Below are 26,274 nucleotides of genomic sequence, written 5' to 3'. Positions count from 1 at the left end.
GCTGTAAACGTTTTAGCGCGGAAGAAGAATTGGAGCGCACCTGGACCGGATCGTATCGCCAATTTTTGGTGGAAACGTGCCCAAGCGCTGCATGAGGGTGTTATTTCGTCATTCCGTGTGATCTCCGAGTATGAGGAAGAGTATCCCGCATGGTTTTCTGAAGGGAAAACAACGTTAATCCCAAAACCCGGAGAGTTTACCAGCGACAACCAACGATCCATCACTTGTCTAAACACGCTTTATAAGTGGTTCACTTCGTGTCTGCTTGTCACAACAAATCAGCATCTTGAGGAGAACGATCTAATGGAGGGTGCGCAGAGGGGGGCACGTGCAGGGTGCAGTGGAACAACAGACAACTTATTGATCGACCGAACAGTTGCGTTGGATTGTCATAGGAGGAGGTGGAATTTGAGCGTGGCCTGGATTGATGTCAAAAAGGCGTACGATTCTGTAGATCATAGTTGGTTGAATGGGGTGATGACGTTACACAGGTTTCCCACGTGGTTGTGTAAAGTCATTGCTAAACTGTGTAAGAGTTGGAACACAAAGGTAGTGGCGATCACAAGGGAAGGGAGACAGACCTCCGAAAGGATTAAGTTCAACAGAGGGTTACCACAGGGGGATGCATTGTGCCCGAGGCTGTTCACCGTATGCTTGAACCCAGTGGCATGGAAGATCAGAGCCGCTGAAGGATACCGGATGTCCAAACCTATTAATAGCAAGGTTACGGGACTTTTGTTTATTGATGATATCAAGATCTTCGCTGCGTCGGAGAGTAAGCTTGAACGGGTTATGAAGATGGTTAAGTCATCTATGGAGGATGTGGGGCTTCAGTGGAACCTAAAGAAGTGTGCGGTGCCCATGTGAAAAGGGGGGTACAAGTGACTGTTGTCTCAGGGGGTAGAGTTGTGGAGTCGACTAGAATACCATGTCTTGCTGATGGTGAGCGGTACAAGTTCCTTGGAGTACTTGAGAGTGTTAGGCAGGAGGATAAGTTGGTCCTGGAGTGTGCAGCAAGAGAGTATCTCAGACGATTGTCAGTTATTTGGACAAGTCCCTTGTCCGATTATAATCGGGTGGTCGCGTCAAATCAGTTTGCATTGCCTGTTCTTGGATATCTTATGTGGACACAACAGTAACCGGTGATGGAACTTAAGCAGATCGATAGGGAAGCGCGCAAGATTGTTGTCGAGAGTGGGGGTAGACACCCATGTAGTTCGAATGCATTGTTGTTTATGCCAAGAATTAGGGGAGGGCGGGGATTGCGCTCTGTTGAAATGGAGTACAAAACCACAAAAATCAAGGGTGCAGTCAGACTCCATGGTAATGAAGATCGTGCACTGGGAATGGTACGGGAGTTTGAAGAGCAAGCGGCAAGCATGGGGCGTAGGTAAATTTTTAAAGAAGCGGCTAAGTGCGCGGAGGAGTTGGGGCTGGAGTTGGATTTGGAACACGCGCAAGGGATCCAGAAAGAGGTGCGGAGGTGCCAAATTGGAGAAGTTAAAGGATGAGATCAGAAACCAACGATGGCAAGGGCGTCTAGAGACTACCAGGCTGGAGGATGAGAGTCTGAGTGCCAATGGGTGTTTCTGGTGGCTCACAGAGTGGAAGAACTGCCCATCACACACAATTGCTGGACTCGTCGAACTATATGAGCAGCTATTGCCAACGCGAGTATGCACGAGTCAGAAGACCCACACAAGCGGGGAAGGCGAGGTGAAGTGCAGATTATGCGGCAAGGCTCCAGAGAGTGTGGCACATATCTTGTCAGGATGCAGTGCGCTGGCCCAGAGCAAGTATCTCTCTAGACACGACGCAGCCCTGAAGGTACTGTTTTACGAACTGTTGTATGATGAGGGATTTATAGACGAGATACAACCCTGGTACTCAGCCGACAAGCCGAAGCCCGTGTATGAGTCAGGGAATGTTAAAGCTTATTGGGATGTCCCTATATATACTGATCAACAAGAGGTCAGATGCAATAGGGTGGATGCATGCATTGTAAATCATATATGCAAGAGAGTTGTGACGCTGGAAATGAGCTGCCTGTGGGTTAACAGTCGGACAAGAAAGGATGAAGAGAAGACACTGAAGTACGGACCCCTTCGCTGGGAACTAAGGCAGCAGTTCCCAGGCTACGAGGTGAAGCAATATAACATCATTTTGGATGCCCTCGGGGGGTGGTCACGGGAGCTGGATGTCATGATGCGCGAGCTGGTAGGAGGCAGAAGCACAGACGTACTGCGAAAGATGCAGAGGGCAGTGCTCTCAAGCACGCTGAATATTGCCCGGACTTTTAAGGTGGCAGTTTGAGTTCCCGCTAGAAGGAGGACCGTAGACACAACGGAAAAGCTTTTTAGGATTAGTTAATGTACATTTATTTTTTACTCCATTGCTCACAGGTTATGGTTTTCGCCCTGTGCTGCCTGATTAGAATGTAGCATTCAGTTGATTTCTCTGCGATAATAATAATAATAATGGTGATAATAATAAAATAATAATGACTGTAACGATGATAAAGATAATTATAGAAATTATGTCGATTGTGTAAGCAATAGTCATAAAGGAGAAAAAAAAACTAGGTCTTATACTCCTCTCCTCAGTTTGAGCCTAATATTTAAAAAAAAAAAGGTATTTTATTTTTCGTTTTTTTCAATAATAGGTTTCCCAACTTTTATTCTTTCCAAGTTTTCAATAACAATAAGTGACTGGTTTTGATTTCACACTCATTCTGCAATTCCGTCGGTGAAGATAAATTTAGGGAAAATCTATCCTAACCCTAATTTCCTACAAACGGACAAAATCAAGGAAAAGCCATAGGGTGCTGGATGAAATTCTGTAGAATGAGTCTGACGGACCTAGGAGATCTTCTGCGGCTCATAATACAATAAGTTGTAATTGCTTCAACGAAATGTCAGTAGGGAGTAAGTGGTTTTTGGGATTGTTAATTTTTGCGAACAAAGCATACAAATCCCCATGGTGTGAATCAATTTCAACGAAATGATTTAATCTCTGTTTGCACATAACCACTTGACTACTTCTTCTGACGAAGAAACATTGAAGAATCAGTTCACGCTAGATGATCTCATCGACCAAAAATGGCTTTGGTTTACATCTTTCTATCATATATCCATCTAATCTGGTTGTCTTTGAACAAGACTGCTTTAGGTTCTGCAGGTTGGACTATATTTCAGTTTCTGTACTTTCATTAGTTATGATATACAATGAGTGAAAAGCTGTAAATACTCTTCAGGAGCCTTGTAGAGTGTATAATCAATGCACCCTTTCTGAATCGTTTTGCAATATCAAAATTGAGATAGAGGTAAATTAAAATATATGTTTACTGTTAAGGTGAGAGGGGAGGGAAGGAAACCGAAAATTCAATCAGCGTTAAGAATATTTCCATAAGGCATGGTAAGAGTATTAAAAAGACAAGGTCTGACAATTCTTTGCTCTAAGTTGGAAAGAGTTTAATTCATAGCAAAATCTCTCGGCTTAGGATGTTGGCTATTTCTAAGTTACTGTCAATACCCGCTCTAAATATATGCGGGTTTAAACGAACTTACACATTCTCAGAAAACTAATTCTGTCAGTGTGCTACAATAAATAGCTTACAATTGTATGCAAGAAATCAAACTGTGATGGTAATGATTATTTGAGATCATAATTTTGAGAAAAAAAACATCACGTTTTCTTAATTAAAATCGACAAAACGTGATACAGGTACATACAAGTAGATAGTTAGAAGAACCACTCCTTTAATAGTTCAGTTTTCAATATATTTTCTTCTACAGGGCAATGTCGTAATTTGATATTTTCTCCAACCAGAAAGATTGATGGGAAACGTCTCTTAAATCATGTGATAAGTGTCACTGACGTCACTGACAAGAGATTTTGTCAAGTGCTCTGCTTTATGGAGGACAACTGTTTCAGTTGTAATATCATGAAGAGAAATGAGAAGGAGGAACGAAAATGCGAATTAAATAACGCTACGCATGAGGGAAATGAACACGATCTTGTAGAAGACATCGATTACTCTTACTGCACAGCAGAGGTATTACAAAGAAAAAGTTACTGACAGGATTCTTTCACTCTCTTATAGTTGCAAGAGAGTGTAAGTAGTAGGCAGGATTGACGATAACTATGTAAGACTTGGTTTTGGCTAAAGAATAGAAGTTAGGTTACGGCGGAAGGAATACCTGGGAGATCTTTTGGACAGAACTTACCGTGGGAATCTGTGAGAATGTACCCCTAGGGAATATCAAGTTAAACATTGACGATATTTTGGTGCGCTAAGACCTCTAACAGTTTTACGAGTTTAGTTTCATTTCACATAGTTCATTTTAAAAGTCTTATTCAGGATTCACGGCTGGTTTCCTGTTTATTCTCTTGTTTGTCTTTTTTTGGTCAGAATGCTTGCGCCAGTAACCCTTGCAGTCTCGAGGCTACTTGTCAAACTGGTTTCACGAATGCGGGTTATCGTTGCCTTTGTCCTGAGGGATTCACCGGCCAAAGTTGTGAAAGTGGTGATTATTGTAGCTTTTTTAAAATATAAACACATTTGCTCGTCTTGTTTGTTAGTTTTTAGACATCTCCTTGAAAATAAATTTAAAATGTATTACTTTAAATTAAACTACTTATTTTTTTTCATTTAATGTTATTCTTATGCTAAAGGATTTAACTGTTTGATGAATGCCTATTCCAACGGATGAATTGCAGAAGTCTTCTTTTTCAGATACTAATGAATGTTCTACTGGAACACATAGTTGCCACGCTGGTGCCGAATGTATCAACACAGTGGGTTCATATGAATGTATTTGTAAACCTGGATACCATGGAGACGGAAGGAACTGCACAGGTTGGTGTCTTTGCGATAGGGGAGAAAAATTATCTTACGAAAAGCCGGCATACAGTTAAAGTTAAACAAAAAGAAAAAGGGACCGGAGGCCTCTCCTAATATGCATAGCTGTTCGATTAGTTCTTTTATAGTTGAAGGAAAGGAGATCACTTCACACACACATATATATAGATATATATGTATGTATATATATATGTTTGCGGAGGAAAGAAACAAATAAACTACGCTTTCATCCCGACAAGCCTGTTTCGTGGTTGCCCACTCGTCAGGGGATTACTAAGAATATTCTTGACCATCGCTTCTTATATACAAAATAATTTACATAATAACAATAATAAACATATATCTAATCTATGCAGCGCAAAGTTTAACAGTTCAGCTGTTGCGTAGGAGTGCTTTATTTCTTGGGCGGCAAGAAGACACGAGTTCATTACGTTTGTTGAGTGTAGAAAGTTTTGGTTGGTAAATATTAGAAATTTTTCCTTTAGGCGGTGGTTGCATGAGCTCTGCTTTCATGTCCAAATCGAGCATTCTAGAAGGGACGAGCCATTGCTATTTGCACTGTGCATAGCTCACTAGGTTTCACCTAGTTTGAGCACACTGGCATGGCTAAACGGTACCACATGCGTGGGATCGTTTGAGGCAACCACATCGGTTCGCCTCCGTCCTCATTTTGAGCACTGCACTGATGAGGCCCAGAAGGCCGAGACAGTACTGTCTGCAGTTATATATATATATTATATGTATAATATAATGACGAGTTTGTAAGGGCACATGAATGCACTGTTGATTTACTTGGAAGATCTTGCCAGCCGTTTGGTCATTATAGGACAGTCTTTAACCTTTATCAAGAATTAAGGAAATAGTAATTTGGACAATACGCCTGGTTACGGAGGCAAAATGAATACGGCTTTTTGTCTTCACATTGCCCAATAAGATTTTGCACAGTTTTAATTACGCTGGTAAATACGTAAAGGATGGTTTTATCCTAATCTCATGCCTTTCTTTGTTGTGTATAGTGCTATCAACATGCAAAGAAATTTTCGACATTTCCTTGTAAGTATTTTAGTTTATGTTGTCTTCGATGCAATATTTTGCAATGAGTTGCATGGTTCTAAATGTAAACTAGAGAGGTCTAGAAAATGGTTAATGAGATGAACAAGATCCTTTGGGTAAGGGAATACAATTAGGGAATGAAAATGAGATCACTCACAGCAAAAAAAATAAGTAAATACATAAAAAACCACAAAACAAACAAATAAAACTAAATCAAACGACAATATAATGATGGTCATTATTTCAATAATGAAAAGGTGATAAACTTATCAATAGCAAAATCGTAATGATAAAATTCAATATAATGAACGAAACACACACTAATGATAGTTCCCTTTTCAATTTTTGAATATCGATCAATACCTAAAGAAGCTAAGCTAAATTTATTTTAGGTACAGGGAGAACAAAGCTTATATAATACGCGTAGGGTCTGAGGACATTGCTGTTTACTGTGTGCTGAACAGTACAAGCTTAGGACCATGTGTAGGAGGGGGTTGGACGCTGGCCATGAAAATTGACGGGTCACAGGTGCTTATGATTATTCTTATCTTAATTAAACAGAATCTTGATACTGAAACATAAACTAAACGATATCAAATAAGGGGCAAAAATGAATTATCTTTAACATTGCAACTGCTAAATTCAGTTTTTGTTTAAAAGCTTTCTAAAAGCCTAATTTCAGTACGCAAACAGAAACTATATTCACGTAAATGACAGCTAGTTCTATGCGAAATCCCCCGCGTCCGAAAAATAATTTGAACACACTTTTGATGTAGAATGGATGGGATGAGGGGCTTGTGGATTCTTTTCGTTAACATAAAGTTCATAAGCTATTTATTGTCTCCTAATTAAATCTTTGCTGTGATTCTTTCTGTTTTTTTTTTCTTACTTTGTTCTTCTGTTGTTTTCTTTTTTACATATAGTGCATAAACTGCGCGTTAGAAACTCTTGCTGTGGTTTTGCACGTTTTTTTTTCTTTCTCTGTTGTTGTTGTTGTTGTTTTTTTTAATCTGTTTATTTTAGTCTCACTTGCTCAAATTACCTTTGAGAAGTTAAAAGTGAATCGTAACAAATTCAGCACAAATGAAATAGAACAAATACAGCCAATAATACGATAAGGGCAACTAACCAACTGTCTAAATATTTCTGCAGCAAACATTCCATTATGATTCCTCTTTATGGAGCAACAAGATCGAATTCAATATCGTGGGAGGGGAGACAGGATTTGACGAATATGAGACGAAGTTACCAACCTATTGGAACACATCCTTCTCCAGGATTTGTCTCGGCATGAAGATCCCTGGTGAAGAAACTCCACATTTTGTTGCCTTAAACCAGTCCGCTGACTCACTCTACTCACTGATTGCTGATCAACAGTATCGCCAAACGTCATTAGGCCGTGGAACGTGGAAATCTCTGCTTGGACTCCAGGGCTCGTTGCAACACAATTGTAACAGGGAAGGTTTCAACGTAATAAGTGACCGTCCTGGTCACCCAAAAGCAAGAATTGGTATCATTGGCAACAACGAAAACGCATGTATAACTTGCGATTCGAGGATCGGTTTTGGTACAGCCGGATATCCTGATGATTCCAACACGTGTGGTATCGAGGCGAGAGTCGCACCCGACAATGGAGACAGAGATATCGAAACTATGGGATACATTTTGATTCAGTGAGCTGAATTAATATTTTTGTAATAGGGAGAAATGATCTTATACTTCGCTCTAATTCAAACGTCTCCATCTAAAGATTTTTCAACGATTTTGGCAGTGCGCTGACATAACATTAGATCTACAAAACCTATCGGGAAATATCAAAAGTTGCATAATTACGTACGAGGAGAGTCATATAAGATGACTGGTATTAGCGCTTCCTTCCTTAGACATTATTATTATTATTATCCGCACAGAAAGGAGTAATGAAATGTTATAAAAGAAGTCTGAAGAACTCTCGGACGAAAAGGGTAGCAAAGAAGCAAAAATCTTTGTAGAGAACTAGTGCAAAGATAGATTCTCGAGGAGACAAAAGCTGTTGATTTGAAGGATGGTATTTGGGTAATCAGGAAAGCACTGAGGCTTAAATGGTATGCTCTCACAGAGGATGGCGTTTTAGAGCTTGGTAAATTGTTGCAATGATATGAGTAATTTTAAACTGATGGGGTTTGATAAGATATCTCAGCTTCTATTCGTTCACTTCCTGTATTTAAACATTGTATAAATTATTACAGCAAAGTTCGGATAAAGTGCACGCTATCATTGGTAGAAAGAGCAAAACACGGAGCTGAGCTGAAGCTGTCACACTAAAATTATACAGTGTCAGACCATTTCCCGAACTTCTCTTTGCTTTTAGCCCGTTAATTAAAAGTGACATTCCGGAAAAAGCGAGTGAGCAAGTAGCAACAGAATAACCAAACAGAGGTTTGAAAACATGCAAAGCATGTACGTAATGTTATTATAACGTGAGCAGAGACTAAAATCTTCAAAGAGAAAATGGAATGGATTGTCGGAGTTTTGAAGGTTTTCACTCTCATTTAGATTGTAAGCTTAGATTGAAGCACTGCTAACTTCCCTATAAAATTATATAGTTTCGGGTAAAAATAGTAGAACGAAACAGGAATAATGAAAAATATAAGAAAACTGGCATAATTGTTAAAATTCAAACAAATTTATGATGGTTTCAGAGCGGCTGCGATCATGCTGTGGTCCATCGAGGCCAGCTCATCATGGAGATCGCCGGTCATCGATGATTGGAAGGCCACATCAGTCACCGCAGCCGAGTTTTACGTCGCTATCGTCCCGAGAAATAATTATCTTCCTGTGAATTCGGCTGTCGTTCATTTACCGGATTTTTAGATCAGATTTCACTGAACTTTAACTTTCAGATTCTGTATTAAATTAGAAACTTTCAAGCGAGTGTTAAATGCGACCTGCCGAACTTTTTAAATTTGTAGACTACTGCTGATTGTGAACTTTGATGGTTTGACATTTTTGACAGCTTTAGTCTGGTTCAGCCAATCAGATCATTTGAACTACTCTAACAAGCATTCTGACTGGCTTATTGTAACGTGCTTTATGAGATTATGAAGATGCTAACGACACTTGTTCGTTTTGGAAATAAAGTTTGCTTTGAAAATTAGAAGTATTGCGTGAGTAATTTGACGAATTCTTTATTATTAAACAAACAGATAGAGAAGCTTTGACTGTGCTCTGTTCTGTTGTAAAGCACTTAAAGGCCTACTCTGAGGCCTTAAGTCGCCGTAACTTTGGGCGACTTTGGCGATTCAGAAGGCGACTTAAGGCGACTTAAGCAAAATTAGCAGAAAAAACAATGCGACTTTAGGCGACTTAAGGCAACTTAAGGCGACTTAAAGTGATTTTATTTGACTGATTACAGAATCCCTTGCAATAAACACAATAGTCATTTGGGTTACTTTTGTATGCTCATAAGTCACCATAGTCTAAAATATCCAGATTTCAAACCAATTTACCTAAAATAATGAGACAGAATTACCACAATAGTTATTAGAGAGCTTTAGAATCGAGTGCGAGAACGAGTACGAGTACGAGTACGAGTTTTAACCGCGCGAGATCTGGCACTAGTATCTCGTACTCCTAGTCGTGCTGACGGAAAATGTAACTTTAGATTGTAAACAAATGTATCGATCCGAGTGCGAGGGTTTTACTGTAACAATCTCACCATGTTTAGCCAAAAAAACTATCCTAGAAGCATCCGTTTACCTCCTTAGAGATGAAGAGATTGACAAAGAAGATTTCCTGGCGATTTATGAAATCACAACGATGAGAAGGCAACATCCTTACAAGCAGTATGAAAGGATTGACGATGTTTTTGACGCCATTTCTCCTGAAGAGTTTGCAGCCGATCTCAGGTTTGGCATCACAGGATTGTCTCTCCCTCTTCGGGCATTAGCAATTCCAGAAATGTTTACTTGTGCCAATAGCACGGTATGTTCAGGAATGAAAGGACTGTTGATTTTATTGAAACTTTTTTCTTACCCATGTCGTCCCTCGCATATGATTCCTCGCTTTGGTCGTTCAATGCCCAAGCTGAGCTTAATCTTAAACGAGGTGATCAGCTTTATTTACACAAACCATGGATATAGCTCAGAGATCTCGATCAACCCTGGCTGAGTAGCCAACATCTGGAAGACTTTTCTCTTGCTGTCCATGGAAAGGGAACAGCTCTTGAGAATTACTAGGGGTTTGTAGACTTGACAGTTCGCCCAATTTGTCACCCAGGAGAGAACCAGCGTGTACCCAATGGGCACAAAAGGGTACGTGCCCTAAAGGTTCAATCATTTGTTGCGCCAAATGGTTTAATAGCCAATTTGTATGGACCAGTTGGTAAGCTAATACGATTATTTGCATCGTTCTGCTGTAATGCCTCCCCTTATTTAAGCCCCCAAATTTGAAACTGAATTGAAGAGTCACCACCGTAAATCCTGGAATTAGCGCCCCTTCGAATAAGCACTCCCTTCGAATAAGTGCCCCTCCTATCGACCAAAAATTTAAAATAAGTACCCCCACTCAAATAAGTGCCCCCTCCCCTCCCCTCATTTTGTGGATGAGTACTGAGACAGCAAAGGATGCATAGTTTTAGTCATGTAGTATTACATTTGTACATTGCACTAATGGTGAGTTAAACTCTAGGATCAGTTTTTATGTCAATCATGAAATAGTTAATTTTGTTTATGTGTAGATGATGTATTAAAAAAATGGTCATGTCAGGCCACCATTTATGAAAAATTAAATAAGCACCCCCTCTCAATTAAGTCCCCCCCATCCTTGAATAAGCGCCCCCATTTTCTCATAAATTTGAATTAAGCTCCCTGGGCGCTAATTGATTTGAGGATCTACGGTATCTACACCTACAGGAGTGGGCTGGAAAGATCAAATCTATCAGGAAACATTTTTGGTAGTCAGCCCCTTGGTAAAAGCTTCATTAAATGTAGCCTACCCTTAAATCCTTAGACAAATATCTATAACCCAGCTCCTACCAAATCAAAATGGCTATTAACCAATTAACTTGGAAAATTGAAAAAAAAAATTAAATCACAGTCTGTAACTCAACAGTTACCTGCAGCTACAAGAGTGTTATAACACTAGCTACTGATATAAATCCAAGTATGTTTACTCTATAAATTTTCATTTCAGAGGGTAAAAGGCATGATGCTGGTATGTTAAGAATGTCTGGCCTCCATCATAACCTTCAGCAGCATTCATTTGATACCAGTGGACAACCACTGTGTATATATGGTGACCTCGCCTATCCACTCAGAATTCATCTTCAAGGATGAAGTAAAGTCAGGGAAGCTGTGGAGTGGGTGTTTAGCAACATTGTAACATACTTCGCTTTCCTAGATTTTAAGAAGAACTTAAAGATTGGATTAAGTCCAGTAGGTGTAATGTATTCAGTGTGTGCTCTGCTTAGGAATGCATGTACCTGCTTATATGGATCAACTACAAGCACCTATTTTGATGTTCAACCTCCTACATTAGATGATTATTTTCAGCATTAATTTATTTGAGAAAATCAAAATTGTAAATATGTATAATTTTAATTTCAATACAGCTGAACTGACTTTGTAATAATAATACAGTACATTTCTATGATACAACTACATATACATTTGTAAAAAGATGTAAAAATAATGTATTCAGATACTTTACCATACAAACTCTTCCTTAGTTTTCATTTCTTAAATATAATGGTATTAATATGACAATAATTAATGAGAAGCTAATAAAATGTTTCAGTGTTCAAGGTTTTATCATAGTGTTCGGCGATTTTCGTCCAAGATATACCTCTCTCTTTTAAGTTTAAAATACAAAATACTCACCTTTCGAAACTCGTTCTCTGGAGGACGACATTCTGATCAAAATCTCGTTGTCGACGAGCGGCGGACGACGAGTTTCCCGCTCCCGTGACAGTCTCACGGAGAACTACGCATGCGCGATGCGAATACGCTAGTAAACTCGTACTCGTACTCGTTCTCGTACTCGAATCTAAAGCTCTCTAATGTTAAATCATACAGTCAAAGCTAGTGAATAAATAGCCAGGAAACCAATTTAGCTTAAAATGTTTAGACAGAATTACCACATCAGTTATTGTTAAATTATACAGTCAAAGCCAGGAATACATTATGGGTTATGTGCCCAATATCAAATAAACCTATTAAAAATATACACATAAAGACACACATTTTTAATTTTAGAAAAGAGACATGATTTACATAAAACTATCAATACATTTCCCACATAATTAATAAAAAATAACTTGATTATTAATTTTCACGAAGCCTCACAAATTATAAAAATTGTTACCTTGGTAAACTTGTCTCCCATATTTTTGCCACTTGCACTGTCAATTTTGGCATGGAAGTTTGGCAAGTCGCATTTCTTTCCAACAGCATCCGAAATTGCACAGTCCTTTTCAGGGACCCAACCAATTTGTTGTTCTCCTGCCTCAGTTAGACAAAACACTCTAATAGAGGTTTTGCACAACAGCCATGTTTGCATGACAGGAACAATCGATTATTTTTCCCAAGGGAAAACATTTTCTTTCTTATGCAAAATATTTTAATTGTTCCTGCCATGCAAAACCTTAATGCCATACTGAGAACCACGTGCTAAGGTCTTTCTCCACTGTTGATCGGATCAGCAGGACCTTCTAAGCATTCAAGTTTTTCTTTAGACTGGTCGCAGTATTACAGGATTAAAGGCATTCATTGTTACCTCACACCTGTCCAGAAACTAACGAGTCACAACGAAATTCTTCAAGCTGATAACTGGCTCTGTATGTCTCCGCCATTTTAATTCTCCCAGCAATCTATGCGCCGCTAACTGGTTTCAATGCTTCGAAGTTAAGAGCGGGACAACATTTTAGGGTTTCTCTCGCCAAGTACGCCCATACTATCTACTATTACAGAAAAATTTCCTTTACTTTACCTCGAATTTACCATTTCCTTCCGCAATGCAAGCAGGTAACCAGTCAGTAGACACAAGGCAGAATTTTTGGAATGGGTACGGATCGGAAAGAATGCAGGCCATAATGTTAATCTACTCCACTAGGGAAAAGCACGTGCGTGGTATTTTCATTGAAGCGGTCGCCCAGTTTAACTTTCAGAGTGAATTTTTTTAAAGCTCTTTGATGAATTTTTTTTTTGCACAGATAAATTACTCTGTATACTTTTCAGAAGGCTCGCGTGCGTGTTGTTCTCACGTGCACTTTGGTCACGGGACAAAACTTAAGTCACGTGATCAAATATTTCTGGCAGCCATGTTTGCTGTAAAAGGCTTTTCTTGGCTCAGAAGTGGTTCATGTGTGTTGATCATCAAACTGACGAAGAAGAAACGCCCCAAAAGACTATCAAAGTCTCAGGATAGATAAATATTTACGCCTTTAGTAAGTTCGGCGAGCTACAAAGTTGAAATGTTTTCAGTTGGTCGAATACTATGGTGGAAGTAGCTAGTACAGATCAATAGGTTTATACTGGAGAAATGGCCCACTTTTGTCATTCTTTTACCCTGGGTGAGAGGAAAAAATTTAGCTTCAGTTAAGTTTAGTTGACTTTTGATAATGTTATTTATACTGCTCAAGGTATAAGTGAGTGGCAAGAATTGAGCCTTTCTACAGAATACCTTTCTATCGTTTTATCTTGATGATCTGGTACTGTAGGTTTTATGTGATTCAATATTTATTATATCCTGATGATAATACACTGTGTCAACCCTTTTATCAACTTTTTCATCATTAAATACAAGACAGAAATTTTGTTGAAACAGATACCTGTGGAAAGAGTTCTATATAACCCCAACATTAATTATGCATTCATTTCTTAAAGACTAAATATAGAGGTTTCTTTGCAACACTCTATGCATAATTAATGTATGGAGTTATATGGAACTCTGGCCAATAGCTGTTTTAGTAAGATGATGGAAGTGTATACATTGTCATATTTCCTACATCAGGACTGTCTACATGTAGGGGTTACCCATGCCAGCATAGGGGCTAGACAGGTGCATGACTATTTTCACATGGGGTTTCTATATATATGGAAGTCATCGCCCACCTCTCAATAACAATAATTAAACTCATAGTCCATTGCAGGGTTACCTCCCCCCCTACCAACCAGTACCCATATTTACACCTGGAAAAAGTGAGGCACTTTGAGCTTACAGTATCTTGCCCAAGAACATAATAAAATGCTCCAACACTAGACACCAAAATTGGACAAATGTCGAGTCCAGTGCACTAACCATTCAGCCACCATGCCTCCTCCTCTGATCCTTATGATTAGACAGTAGTGAATGGGGTCAATTGGAATTAGGGTGGAACCCTTTTCCCGGTTAGCTCAGTTGGTTAGAGCACTGGATTGTAATGTGCGGGAGGTCGAGGGTTCAAGCCCCGGCCGGACCAATACTCATGGTCTTAAACACGAAGGCGCACTATATAAAGAAGTCTTCCCTGGGAAGACCTAGGCTCATTTGTTACTCACCCTTGACGTGTGCGGGTCAAATTTAAATGCTGGTAGACGAACAAAAGAAGCTTATGAGATACCTATTGTTTACTTCCACCAGCATGGTGGCATGAGGTGACGTGCAAACCACCTACTTCGATCTCAAATTTACCGCCACAAATAAAGACAGTTTCCATTGGAGAAATGAAATACAAATTTCAAAAATTCTTGTTTTGTGATGAAGACATAAAACAATTTTGAGGTATGCGCCCGCTGTTCACTGCTTTGGAGTAGCTGTAGCTCAAGCTGACTTGACTCTAAGAGTTCTACATCACACGACGGTTGATTAACAAATGGTCCAGTGGGATCCAAGGCTCCTTTTATAGCGCGCCTTCGTGTTTAAAATAACTGAGGAGAACTTACTACCTTTCTGTAGTATCAAGAAATGGATAGATATTTTAGTCTCCTCGGATAAGGACGAATAAACTGTAGGCCCCAACTCCTGCAGGGTTAGGGGTAGGAGATGTTAATTTCCCATGCACGAGATTACTGTGTGGTGGATGCCCTCCCCTGGGGTGGGATGGGTGGGTATTTGGGGGATGGGTGGGAAGGCGAGATTGTTACATGGACTGAAGCAGCTGCCAGAGGCGCCTGATATGCTGACGTCCAATTTCAGCTTTAACAACAATATCTAATAAACGCTATTGATCAGCACATGTAAATATGCGCTACATAAATTGGTAAATTATAAATTAAAATTATAAACCCTTATAACGTTGTGTAACCAATAGCGACTTAAGGCGACTTAAGGCGACTTAAGGCGACTGAAGGCGAATGAAGACGACTTTAGGCGACTTAAGGCGAGTTAAGGTCCCAGAGTAGGCCTAGTTTAGAACGGCTAGAGCACTCAAGAGATGCTCTAGCCGCTTCCTACGTGCTTTACAACGGAACAGAGTACAGTGAAATCTTCTCCATTTGTTAAACAAAGTAAAGACAGACGTCTTACCCCATGCAAGAGGTTTTCATTTAAGAGATATTATAAGTGGTGATTTTTGCATCAAAAATAAAGAGCAACTTTTATAATATAACGCAAAAGTATTTGCAGCATAAGTATTTACGGAAAGAACGATGAATGCGTGGAAACTCTGATTAAAAGTCTTCACCTCCCAGAGAGTTGAACTTACATAAGCACATTTAAAAAATCGAATAACACCCGTAGCTCTATACCTTTATTTTGACCGGCAGTGCCCTATCATTGGCACTAATGTTAGCCAAATTTAAGCCCACTTTAATCTTAACCGATAAAACATCAGGAACCCCCCCTTTTGTTTTAGTATCTAAAAGTTTGCCAAATTAATGCTATGATATCTGGATAACATGGCGTTAGAAAAATTTTTCCTCAGAATAAATTTGGATCACGCTGTAACTGCTCCCCCGCATCAGAGAACTTCAAATCATTTGGTGGCAAAGAAGCTGTATCTTCGTTGCCCACGGAAAAAAAAATTAACTTTAATAGCTAACACAATTACTGGTAACCCAGTAGTTTACATTGTGGGCTATAAACAAATCATTCAAATTGAACAGAACACTATTAAGAATCCCAACTGGCCGGAGGCAAACCAGTTGGCTATTTACAAGCATGGCCGAGGATTTGAACTCGGAGCCACCGTGAAACAAATTCAGGTAGTGGTCAGGGCGGGACTCAAACCCGGGAGCGACGGATTGCGAGTCCGACACGCTGACCACTCGGCCACGCTGCCTCCGCGAAAACAAAACAAAAAAACAAAACAAGTCCTAAGCTTCACAGGCTTTTAAAGTCTATAATGACAACCCCTCGCCCTCCGCCTACCCTTTACCCCGAAAAAAACAAAAACAAAAAAAATAACGAAAATCAATCGAATAAAGTATTCGGGAAAAGCTGCTGAAGCGTACAAACAGAAGACTCAGCTGTGATTCTCAAACGTTCGCTCCTAAAGATCGAGTTTGCAATCAGAAGAGATCATTGTATATTTCAAAACGCTCTTTGAGTTAGAAGAAAAATATTAAAAGCTCTCGACTGCCTGAATTGCAGTTTTAAAGAAGCAAACTCCTAACAGAGGGGCTAAAAACTCTAAAACAGCGTGATAATAATACAATAGAATTATATTATGGAAATACACTTAACGACTACATTGTATTGAACGTTGCTTTGTCCTCGAGGAAAAAACATGTTATTTTTTTCGACTTAGGTGTCGTGGTGTGAGCTAAAAGTTATTCGAACAAACGAAAATGCAGCGAATCTGGAGTTGCATGTTTTCTAGCCATGTCTAACATCCCTAGGATTTTTATACCATGCACCATTTTATCGCTGATTTGATCAGCTAATTCAAGAAATGTCCCTATTCGCGTAACGTGTTAATATTACGCAAGGGAAATGAGGAAACCAAATAAACTGGTTTAAGTTTTGATAGAGAACAAGAGTAGTACGTTGGAAACGGACACGTCTTGCAGCATCGATATGTCAGCCGTGTTTAAAAAAAAAAGGGTTTAGAACGTCGGTTACGGCGCCACACCGCAACTCTAGCATAACGCAGCCAAGCAGCGTTGCGTTTCAGATGGAAAACTTAAGTAATCTGCAGTCGGGGTTCCATTCTCTGACCACGAACATTTTGGCAATGCTGGTTTCACGTTGTTGTTTTTGCGGAGGATGGCAAAGACATTTACATTATTCAAAGCACTCGTGTTGAGCTATTGTTCTACCCATTATATCTTTTGTTTGCCCACGTACTACTTGTCATCGTGGTTTGCTAAGGTACCTATAGTCAAATGACGACAACAGAATGAAAATTTTTCAGATATTCCAGTATCACAATTATTTTAAACTCTATGCATGTATATTTATTTCAAACGGTCTTTGGATTAATCTGTGTTTAAGTCTGAAATTGTTTATATCTACTGACCTCTGTTCTCTTCTCGCGATTGGGAGTAAAAGCATTTGTACCAACAACAAGCCAACCAAATTTATTCGGTATTTCACCAAATTTAAAACTACATTAATTCTTAATGATTTTTTAAAGATTATAGGACTAAACAAACCTTGGGCTTTGGTTACACATCACTGTTTACTTAAGAAATAAAAGAAAAAGGAAAAAAAAAGATGTCGATCAAATAAATTTCAATTGTTTTTTTTTTCGATACTGAATGCGCCAACTTACATTGGTCAACAATGTCAGAGGAAAGCTCCCCTACTTTGGGCCCACAATTAACCAAAAAGTTAATTAACCAGTGAAAGAAATATCCTACAAATTGAGCCTGAGCAATTTATTATCGCAATTGAAAGTTTAATCAATGTATTGTTTTCCAAGGTCAACAGAAAGAAAGAAGATAATGTGGTTGTCCTTCAACAAACTGACCATGTCTTTGGACTAAAGGTGATTACCAAGAATCCCTGCTGTAGTCTGGTTGAAAAGGAGAAGAAAGCAGTTAATTTTCAAGTCACTTGTTTAAGATTACATAACTTGGTTTGATCAAAGGAAAATCCTGGGGGAGACCTGTTTTGAAATTATTTCGTTTTCTTCCCTCCGTATCTGTCATGTCTACCAAGCGCTGTATTTGTTGTCTACATTTTTTGGTATTTCTTATTGCCAAAGGAATAGGCTCTACAGGTTAGTATTTGATTATTTTCAGTTTATTTAAGATGAGGTTAATAGAGCAACGCAACTCAACTTTTTATTTACTATAGCTGGGTGATGACTACTTAATAGAGTGAATATTACAGATCTTATAAACATCTAGAAATGCGAGGGAATGCAGTGAGAAAGTTAAAAAAGTGAGGGGCGATTTCTTACCAATCATGGTACTGGGGATTTTCTCGAGCGATCCCACGCAACTCTTCGGAGGATTCATGCAGAAGTTGCGTTTGGGAAGTTGCATTGATACTTTCCAACAATCATAGTTATTACGTTTTCTGAGAAAGGTTGATCCTCTGAATTATCCAGTTCGTTCAAATTGAATACTCTTGAAACGATCAGGAACTCCCCGCCATTATCATCGTCCTTTAAGCTTTATCTAAAATTCAGTTCGACATGTCAGTTGCCTAATTAACTTTTTTTCTCGGTCCAAATACAACCTTACGATCGGGGAGTGTTTCAAGTAACTAACGATTTATACTTTGGTGTATCTAATGATCTCACCCTTTTGCATTTAGCGTGTTTTTCAAACCATGGGAATTGTAAACTTAAGCGATTATCATCACAAATCTAGAACATATCTAGCCAGTAATCTCTTCTTTTTTTTTTTTTTTTTCTTTTTTTTTTCAGCATCATGTCGCAATTTGGAGTTCACAGGAACCAGAACGTTTAAAGGTAAACGCTTTACCAACCATGTCATGCGTATCGCCTACGTAAAGGGCCAAGAATTCTGCGAGGTGCTTTGCTTTTTGGACGATTACTGTTTCAGCTATAATTTCAAGACAAAAACTGAAGGTGGAAAGCAAAAATGCGAGTTAAATAATGCTACACATGAAGGGCACGAAAGAGAAGTGAAGGAAGACGTAGAGTATGAGTATTACGCAGTGGAGGTATGAGTCAAATTTGTAGTATCACGTCCTCGGTTGCTCCCGATGCCTCTCTAATTAAACGGAGAGAGAGATAGCTTTTACTAAAAGGAACATATTTGGATTTTATTAATCCTTAATAGGTTTCTTTTGAATTTTTCCCTTTTTTGTCATTATACTGCTGTCGATCATCATCTTTAGGACAGTTTCTACTTGAGTTTACGAAAAAAACAAAATAAATGCAATATCCAACAACAATCTTCGAAAGAGTGCATGTTGTCTCGAGAGGTCTGATACATTAATTGACAAACAATGATTCATGAGCATAATAAGGAGTCTTCATTAGGTAGCTTATGCAAATTTAAGATGTATTCTTGCTGCGAATATATTGATTAGTTCAATTTTTGACAGGGTCTTCAGAGGAAGCCATGGTTTGTTTTTGCTATTTTCCCTGTTAGTTTTGTTTTCGCTTGTTTTTATACTCTTTTATAGAACAGCTGTTCTAGTAACCCTTGCAGTAATAATGCTACTTGTCAAACCGGTTTTACGGAGAGAGGATATCGCTGTTTGTGTATCCCGGGATTCATTGGCATAAATTGTAAAACAGGTGAGATTGTAACCTATACCCTCAGCCAGCCTTGATCATTCTCAGAAACTGATACACGGAATACATATAATAGCCACTATAAATAAAAGCTAAACTTTTCCAAAAGAAAGTCTATTCCTTTATGATTGTTGCGGAATCGCCCTTTAGCTAGTACTGTTTGCATTCTCATATGCACGTTCATTGGATTATTTTTCACTTCCCGAACAAAATTGAGCGAAAACAGGCTTCTTGTGAAAAAATTAATTCGACCGGTCTCTCGTTCCTACAATTAAGGTGGCTGCCTCAGCAGATAGTAATGGAGAAGGATACGAGAAAAACGAGATAAGATGGCCCCCGTGTTACTTGCCAAAGAAACTTTTAGGTCAGAACTTACAGGACACAGTACCTAATTCGTTAATGAAACAAACTGTGACAATGTCGGACAGATCAGTCCGTTCATAAAGCAAACAGATCTTTACGATACATGCTTATTGTCGGTATTGTGGTATTATGAACTGAAGATAAATTTTAAATCAAGAAATACGATTTTGATGGTCAGTAGTATCCCAGTGATAATGTTAACTAGATCAAGAGTACATAATGCCCACGTGACAATAAGCATGTATAGATTGAATAGTCAAATATCTGTTTCAAATACATAATTACCTTGAGCATTTTGAATGCCAAGCAGCTAGCGAAACCTGTCTTGGGCAAAACACCTAGGAAACCCACTCTATATGATGTCCAGTAAAACACCTAGGAAACCCACTCTATATGATGTCCAGTAAAACACCTAGGAAACCCACTCTATATGATGTCCGGTAAAACACCTAGGAAACCCACTCTATATGATGTCCAGTAAAACACCTAGGAAACCCACTCTATATGATGTCCGGTAAAACACCTAGGAAACCCACTCTATATGATGTCCGGTAAAACACCTAGGAAACCCACTCTATATGATGTCCAGTAAAACACTTAGGAAACCCACTCTATATGATGTCCAGTAAAACACCTGGGAAACCCACTCTATATGATGTCCGGTAAAACACCTAGGAAACCCACTCTATATGATGTCCAGTAAAACACCTAGGAAACCCACTCTATATGATGTCCGGTAAAACACCTAGGAAACCCACTCTATATGATGTCCAGTAAAACACCTAGGAAACCCACTCTATATGATGTCCAGTAAAACACCTAGGAAACCCACTCTATATGATGTCCGGTAAAACACTTAGGAAACCCACTCTATATGATGTCTGTTAAAACATCTAGGAAACCCACTCTATATGAGTCCGGTAAAACACCTAGGAAACCCACTCAATATGATGTCCAGTAAAACACCGAGGAAACCCACTCTATATGATGTCCGGTAAAACACTTAGGAAACCCACTCTATATGATGTCCACTGTAAGAGGAATCTGAGTAAAAATGGAGGCTCGGCAAAATGTTTTCCTGCTTATTTAAGGTACCATTGTATTTCTTGTTCAGATGTGGACGAATGCTCTACTGGAGCACATAGTTGTGATGTTCATGCTGACTGCGAAAACATCGAAGGTTCTTATAAATGCAGTTGTAAACCTGGGTATCAAGGAGACGGTAAAATCTGCCGCAGCTTTGGCGGCCAAGGTTTGAGGCTTGGTTTGGTATGACGCTAAAACATAAGATTTAGCTATAATATGAATAACGGAAGAAGTCAAATAAGGAATGTTTTCTCAGCTTATTGTCTGTTTATTATTATTATTATCATTATTATTATTATTATTATTATTATTATTATTGATGTTTTTAGTTTGAAAATAAAAGCTGTATCCGAACTGGTGCGCTGCTCTGCCTTTAATTTGGATGACGATACACTGTCTGTAAAGCTAATAATATAAGAGATAAAGCCTCATCCTGTCTTTGAGAAGTTTGATGTTAGCCTTCAGGATTTCACTCTCGAAAAAACAATAAAATAAGACAAGTGACTCACCAGAGCCATATTAGCACATCACTGTCATGCATGGCAATAGTTACTCAAGCGACGAAAAAGGCTGTCATGATTTAACCTCAGGGCGCTATTACTCAAGTATGGTTAGGTTCCGGAAAAAAAAATAGCTACATTGCGGCTTTGCGTCCTTACAATGATTGAAAATTCTACATTTCTACATTGAGCCTGAGATGATCAACATCATGTCCTCTTTATTTCAGCAGCACTTTTTTCATCAGCAAAGGAGATTTACGCGCGGAACTTGTAAGTAACTTCTCAGAATTAAGCTTATTTCGAATCATCATTTAGACTGTTCACGGTTCTTTCTTTCGACCTGCTCTAAAATGTTACATTGCCAGGTTCTACCTCGTGGCGGAAAGTTTGGTCAAGATGACCCGTCTGGGTGTTCTTGGCCTCTTTCCTACATTGGATTTAACATTTGTTAACAGATCAAGATAAAGGTAGACATGTCTCCTTTAATTGAAAAATGCAATACTTACGCTGATACATACCATTTAATGATCTCAGTTCCAGAGAAAACAGAGCTTTCCTGTTAAACGTCGGGTCTGCACAGGTTAACGTATTCTGTGTCCTGAACGACATCAGCTTGGGATCATGTGGGGGAGGTGGCTGGACACTAGTGATGAAGATGAATGGATCAAAGGTTCCTATAATTTTTGCGCTGTTAAAATTAACAAGGCCCCCATTCTCGATAAACAAAAACAAACGATTTCTTCAGTGACTTTCTCAGAAAGTTTACTTAAGTTGTTTTTATTTCGTGTCATAGTTCACCGGTTTGTCACTGCCTTGTGAGCATGAAAGAGTGGTTAGGCTTTTTGCTCAAGAACTTGCTTAATTAAGCTGTCAAACTCTCCGTCAAGAATAATCAAGTGTCGTTTCGTCTTTCTTTGTTAGGCATAGGTTGACAACAGTAACCATTACACGAAATTATCACGCTCATAATCATTCCCGTCTTTCTAACGAATTTTCGCGTAAAATCCTCGAGAATTTTGCTCGGATCCTTGTGCACACTTTTTTCTTGCGCTGTTTCCCTTGTCCATTGATTGAAAAACTGTACAATGTTCTCGGAATGCACGTGGGCTTATTCGCATGATTGTGTGACTTATGCCAAGTACAGGGTGTACAGTGCAATAGTGATTAATCTCCTTAAGAAATTGGAATGAATCTTTCATTAAAACCTGTGTGAATTACCGACAGCCCTAAAATTTAACCATCAGCTGTGAAAGATCCTACAAATCGTTAAAGCTTTACCCCCATCCCCCCCTCCCTCCCGCCATTGAGACCTTCTAATCACTAACTTGTAAACCTTCTTTTGGAGCGAGATATATACTTGCGAAGTGCATTATTGATCCCATTCTTCAAGTACAATTGATATGTTTGCGTTTTTGATAACTTTTCTGTTATCCATTTTCTCACCTTAAAGCAAACGTTTCACTATAATTCTGCTCTCTGGAAAAATAAAGATCCATACAATCTCGCTGGAGGGGAGACAGGGTTTGACATAGAAGAGACCAAGTTACCCACGTATTGGAACACACCTTTCTCCAAGATCTGTCTCGGTATGAAGATCCCTGGCGAAGACACTGTACGGTTCATTGCTGTAAACCATTCGGCCGACTCTCTACACTCGCTTATCGTCGATGATCAGTATCGACCCACCTCGTTAGGCCGTGAAGCATGGAAATCGCTGTTAGGTTCACAAGCCTCTTTGCAACATAACTGCAACAAGGAAGGGTTCAATGCATTATCGGTAGTTAACAAATTTACGTCCAAAGCAAGAATCGGTATCATTGCCAACAACGAAAATGACTGTGACGACCCTGATTCCCGAATTGGGTTTGGCACAGGTGGACATCCTGACCACTTTAATACGTGTGGCGATGAAGCAAGACTTTCAGACAATGGAAAAAAAACTATTAAAACATTTGGATACATTTTCGTTCAGTGAGAACCCGTCTCAAGACTTCAGCGGAGCTGTTATGGTCACCTCAGTCATATCTTGAGAGTGTCTATAAAGTGTTGCTTTGTCTTTGAAAGGTTATCATGGCATGACAAAAAACGCCACACATAGTAATAATAAAAACAAAGACAAAACGAGAAAAAAAAATCGAATAAAACCTACAGTAAACACAGCGAAACTATGACACCATGAATATGTAAAAACCATGTGTGTAAACTGCGGTTTAAGAAATGAATATGGAACCGACTTTCACAGTTATAAATACTTCCTAAACAGCAGAGAAAAGAAGGCCCGAAAAAACTTCAGGCACGGGATTTGAACTCATGACCTCTGCGATTCCGGTGCAGTACTCTTAACCCTGAGTCAACTGGTCTTTCATTCGGTTCGTAGTAAACCCCATGAGGTGATGAATCGACGAGTGAGAATAAATGAAATCATACATATGAACTGCGGTTTAAGAAATGAAAATGGAACAGGTCGTCGCAGCACATACATTTTATTTTCAGTTTTATTGTCGATCTGAACGTTTTCTCGAATAAAATTCAACACTTTCATTTTTTATTTTGATATTAGATTATGAGAACTACTGATAAACTTCTTTGTATTATTTGAGACTTTTTCCACTAATAGACTTTGCAACTGTAAAATGTTTTACTTTAAAAAACCTAACGAAAGAAATCAAGACACACATTGCTGATTCTTCATCAAAAGTTTGGAAAAACTTCTCCAGATCAGAGCGGAATGCTCTGCAGCGCTGCGACGATGAGGTACTTAAAAAAGTAAATTAACAATCCTTTGCATCCTCATCCTCCAGGTTGCTTTAGCCCGTAGATTCTCGCTTGCAGATTGCAGAATCTGTATCTCTTTCAGTAAAAATCAGATTTGCAACTAGAATGTGAGCTGTGTCAGTTTCTGAACACCTTCGTGCAGAGTGCATGAATAGTTGTGATTGGTTATGATTCAGGTGCGTTAGTACCGTAGTACTTATGTTTATTCACAACTAATTTAACTTGACGGACGTCGAAAACTCGTACATTGACCGCACGGCCTCGGTCAATGAATATAAGCGAAAGTGAAAGTAAAAGTGAAAGGTTTTCTGAAATTACAAACGAAAGAAGGCATTAAACCCTAAATACCTACCTGAACAACAAAAAACCAAATATTAACTTACCGAACCGTTCGCCTTAGCCAAAGAAAGACACAATAACTCTTTTTAAACTCTCTTTAATATAACAACAACAACAAAAAAAACATTTGCTAACCCGAGCACATGGCGATTCAAGCTAAAAGTCATGTGACCAGCAAAACCTCCCAAGGAAGTCGGGAGTGACAAGGCGCGACAAATTGGGGCAACCTACCCTTGCACATACCTCTGTTCTTGATTGACATATCCGCAAGAGTAGATAAGAATTTGACTGAATACCCCCACAAAAGATTTCTTTATCCATGAATAATGTGTCTATATGATTTTTAAAGGAACCTTTGATCACTTAAGATTGCAACACTATTTTCGTTTTTGCTCAGTGGTAGGGTATCTTGGCTTTCGTTCTGTATCTTGATCTGTCACCATTGTGAAGGAAACGAACTATTCGAGATTTCGTTGATTTTCTTCGCTGTTTGGGTTGCAATGTTTTAATGAAAGAGTGATGCTTTCTACGCTGTTTGGGTGGCGATATTTTAATGAAATAGTCGTGCTTTCTACTTCTTTAAACCTATTGAGTATAATTTTACCCTCGTTGTTAGAGTTTTTTCTTATTTTAAAGGATAACCTGTATTTGATGCAAGGGCCTAGGAGGTCCTTTCAGGTGTTTGAAAGTAACCTGCCATTAATAGGAGCCCTGAGATAAAAAGTTCTAATAAAATCAATGCCACAAAAGAATTGCATAAAATCAACGTTTACATGATATAAGATGAAAATTTCATACATAGATTTAATGTTTACATAATGTATCATCATCTAGAAAAATTCTTAAAACTAATACATCCCTGGTGATCAAAAATACTTCTTTGCGATTTCCGCTTTGAGAGCAGGCGAATGAAGCAGATCGTGTTGTCTGGTTACGCGCGTGAGAATCTTGCTGTTAAAATTAAAATAATATTTTAGATATTGAGAGAAACACTCTAAAATACATTTCTTTACAAGCCAAAAAGTATGTTCCTGGCGTCTTTCTCTCGTTACAGGCCACTTGAGAATGTCCGAATGTGCGGATTGTTCTAGCAACAGTTTCACCTGCCCTCTTCTGCAAAGCCTAGGCCTCTAACATCTCGGTTAGCACAAAGGATAGAGCGCTGGACTGTTGTTACGTCTACATTTTAACTTATTATCGAATCTTAAATTTTAATAAACCAAATATTTTTCAATGCCAAAACTCTTACAAGTTATGTCTGGAAAAGATTCCATTGATTACGAAGCCCTGTTGCATAGCTTGACAGAAAGGAAACATAAAAGAAAGAAATTTCCAAGTCATTTGTTATCTGTTATGTTTGTTTCACAAAGGGAAAAGCCTGTCTGAGACTTATGTTAAAATTAGGTTCCTCGTGCCCTATAAATGTGTTACGTCTATTCCGGAGCGTGGAATATGTTTGCTACCACTTTGGTTAACGTGACCTTTGATACCCAGAACAAATTTCTCTACAGGTTTAAATTCACTATTTCGTGCTGATGTCTCAAAATGTAAGATATGCAAAATCAACGATAACAACTCAGCTTATTAATTAACAGAAGGAAGCTCTGTTGTAGCTAGTTAGTAATTTTGTTACAGACATTTATAATCGTTAAGATTTTGATGAAATTCAGTGAGTATTTTGA

At 38.8% G+C, this 26,274-nt stretch overlaps 2 protein-coding genes and 2 pseudogenes across 8 annotated transcripts in view; all 4 read left to right on the top strand.

Moving 5' to 3' along the window:
• LOC111326511 (uncharacterized) overlaps nucleotides 1–9,053 on the top strand; it is a 15,092-nt gene extending 6,039 nt beyond the window's left edge. For 2 of the 5 annotated variants that reach the window (XM_088725196.1, XM_088725199.1), the window contains 6 exons: nucleotides 3,795–4,054; nucleotides 4,412–4,526; nucleotides 4,736–4,858; nucleotides 5,878–5,914; nucleotides 6,307–6,442; nucleotides 7,067–9,053. In XM_088725196.1, the coding sequence (XP_088581322.1) occupies nucleotides 3,795–4,054; nucleotides 4,412–4,526; nucleotides 4,736–4,858; nucleotides 5,878–5,914; nucleotides 6,307–6,442; nucleotides 7,067–7,591 (1,196 nt within the window). In that variant the 3' untranslated portion in view covers nucleotides 7,592–9,053. Of the gene's footprint in view, nucleotides 1–2,918; nucleotides 3,178–3,794; nucleotides 4,055–4,411; nucleotides 4,527–4,735; nucleotides 4,859–5,877; nucleotides 5,915–6,306; nucleotides 6,443–7,066 lie in introns of those variants that run through there. The other 3 variants (XM_088725198.1, XM_088725197.1, XM_022930522.2) reach the window with 2 other exon arrangements.
• LOC148728372 (uncharacterized) lies at nucleotides 514–2,769 on the top strand (annotated as a pseudogene).
• A 457-nt stretch (nucleotides 9,054–9,510) lies between the features above and the next one.
• On the top strand, nucleotides 9,511–11,703 carry LOC148728371 (uncharacterized; annotated as a pseudogene). Its single transcript, XR_015989074.1, has 2 exons — nucleotides 9,511–10,276; nucleotides 11,087–11,703. The product of XR_015989074.1 is annotated as an uncharacterized LOC148728371 (transcript).
• Nucleotides 11,704–17,822: 6,119 nt separating this feature from the next.
• On the top strand, nucleotides 17,823–24,359 carry LOC111326523 (uncharacterized). 2 transcript variants are annotated; one of them, XM_088725764.1, is made up of 7 exons: nucleotides 17,823–18,035; nucleotides 18,690–18,949; nucleotides 19,418–19,532; nucleotides 21,007–21,144; nucleotides 21,709–21,748; nucleotides 22,013–22,148; nucleotides 22,929–24,359. In XM_088725764.1, the coding sequence occupies exons 1-7, from the start codon at nucleotides 17,963–17,965 to the stop codon at nucleotides 23,451–23,453; spliced, it is 1,287 nt and encodes a 428-aa protein (XP_088581890.1). In that variant the 5' UTR covers nucleotides 17,823–17,962; the 3' UTR covers nucleotides 23,454–24,359. The 2 variants fall into 2 exon arrangements, with proteins under 2 accessions (XP_088581890.1, XP_022786267.1); XM_022930532.2 differs by having other exon boundaries at nucleotides 17,824–18,035; nucleotides 21,706–21,748.
• Nucleotides 24,360–26,274: the final 1,915 nt, after the last annotated feature.

Source organism: Stylophora pistillata, chromosome 6, assembly GCF_964205215.1.
Source record: "Stylophora pistillata chromosome 6, jaStyPist1.2, whole genome shotgun sequence".
Taxonomy (NCBI): Eukaryota; Metazoa; Cnidaria; class Anthozoa; order Scleractinia; family Pocilloporidae; genus Stylophora; species Stylophora pistillata.
Note: the sequence above shows the minus strand (reverse complement) of the source record. Positions and strands in the feature narration are given on the sequence as shown.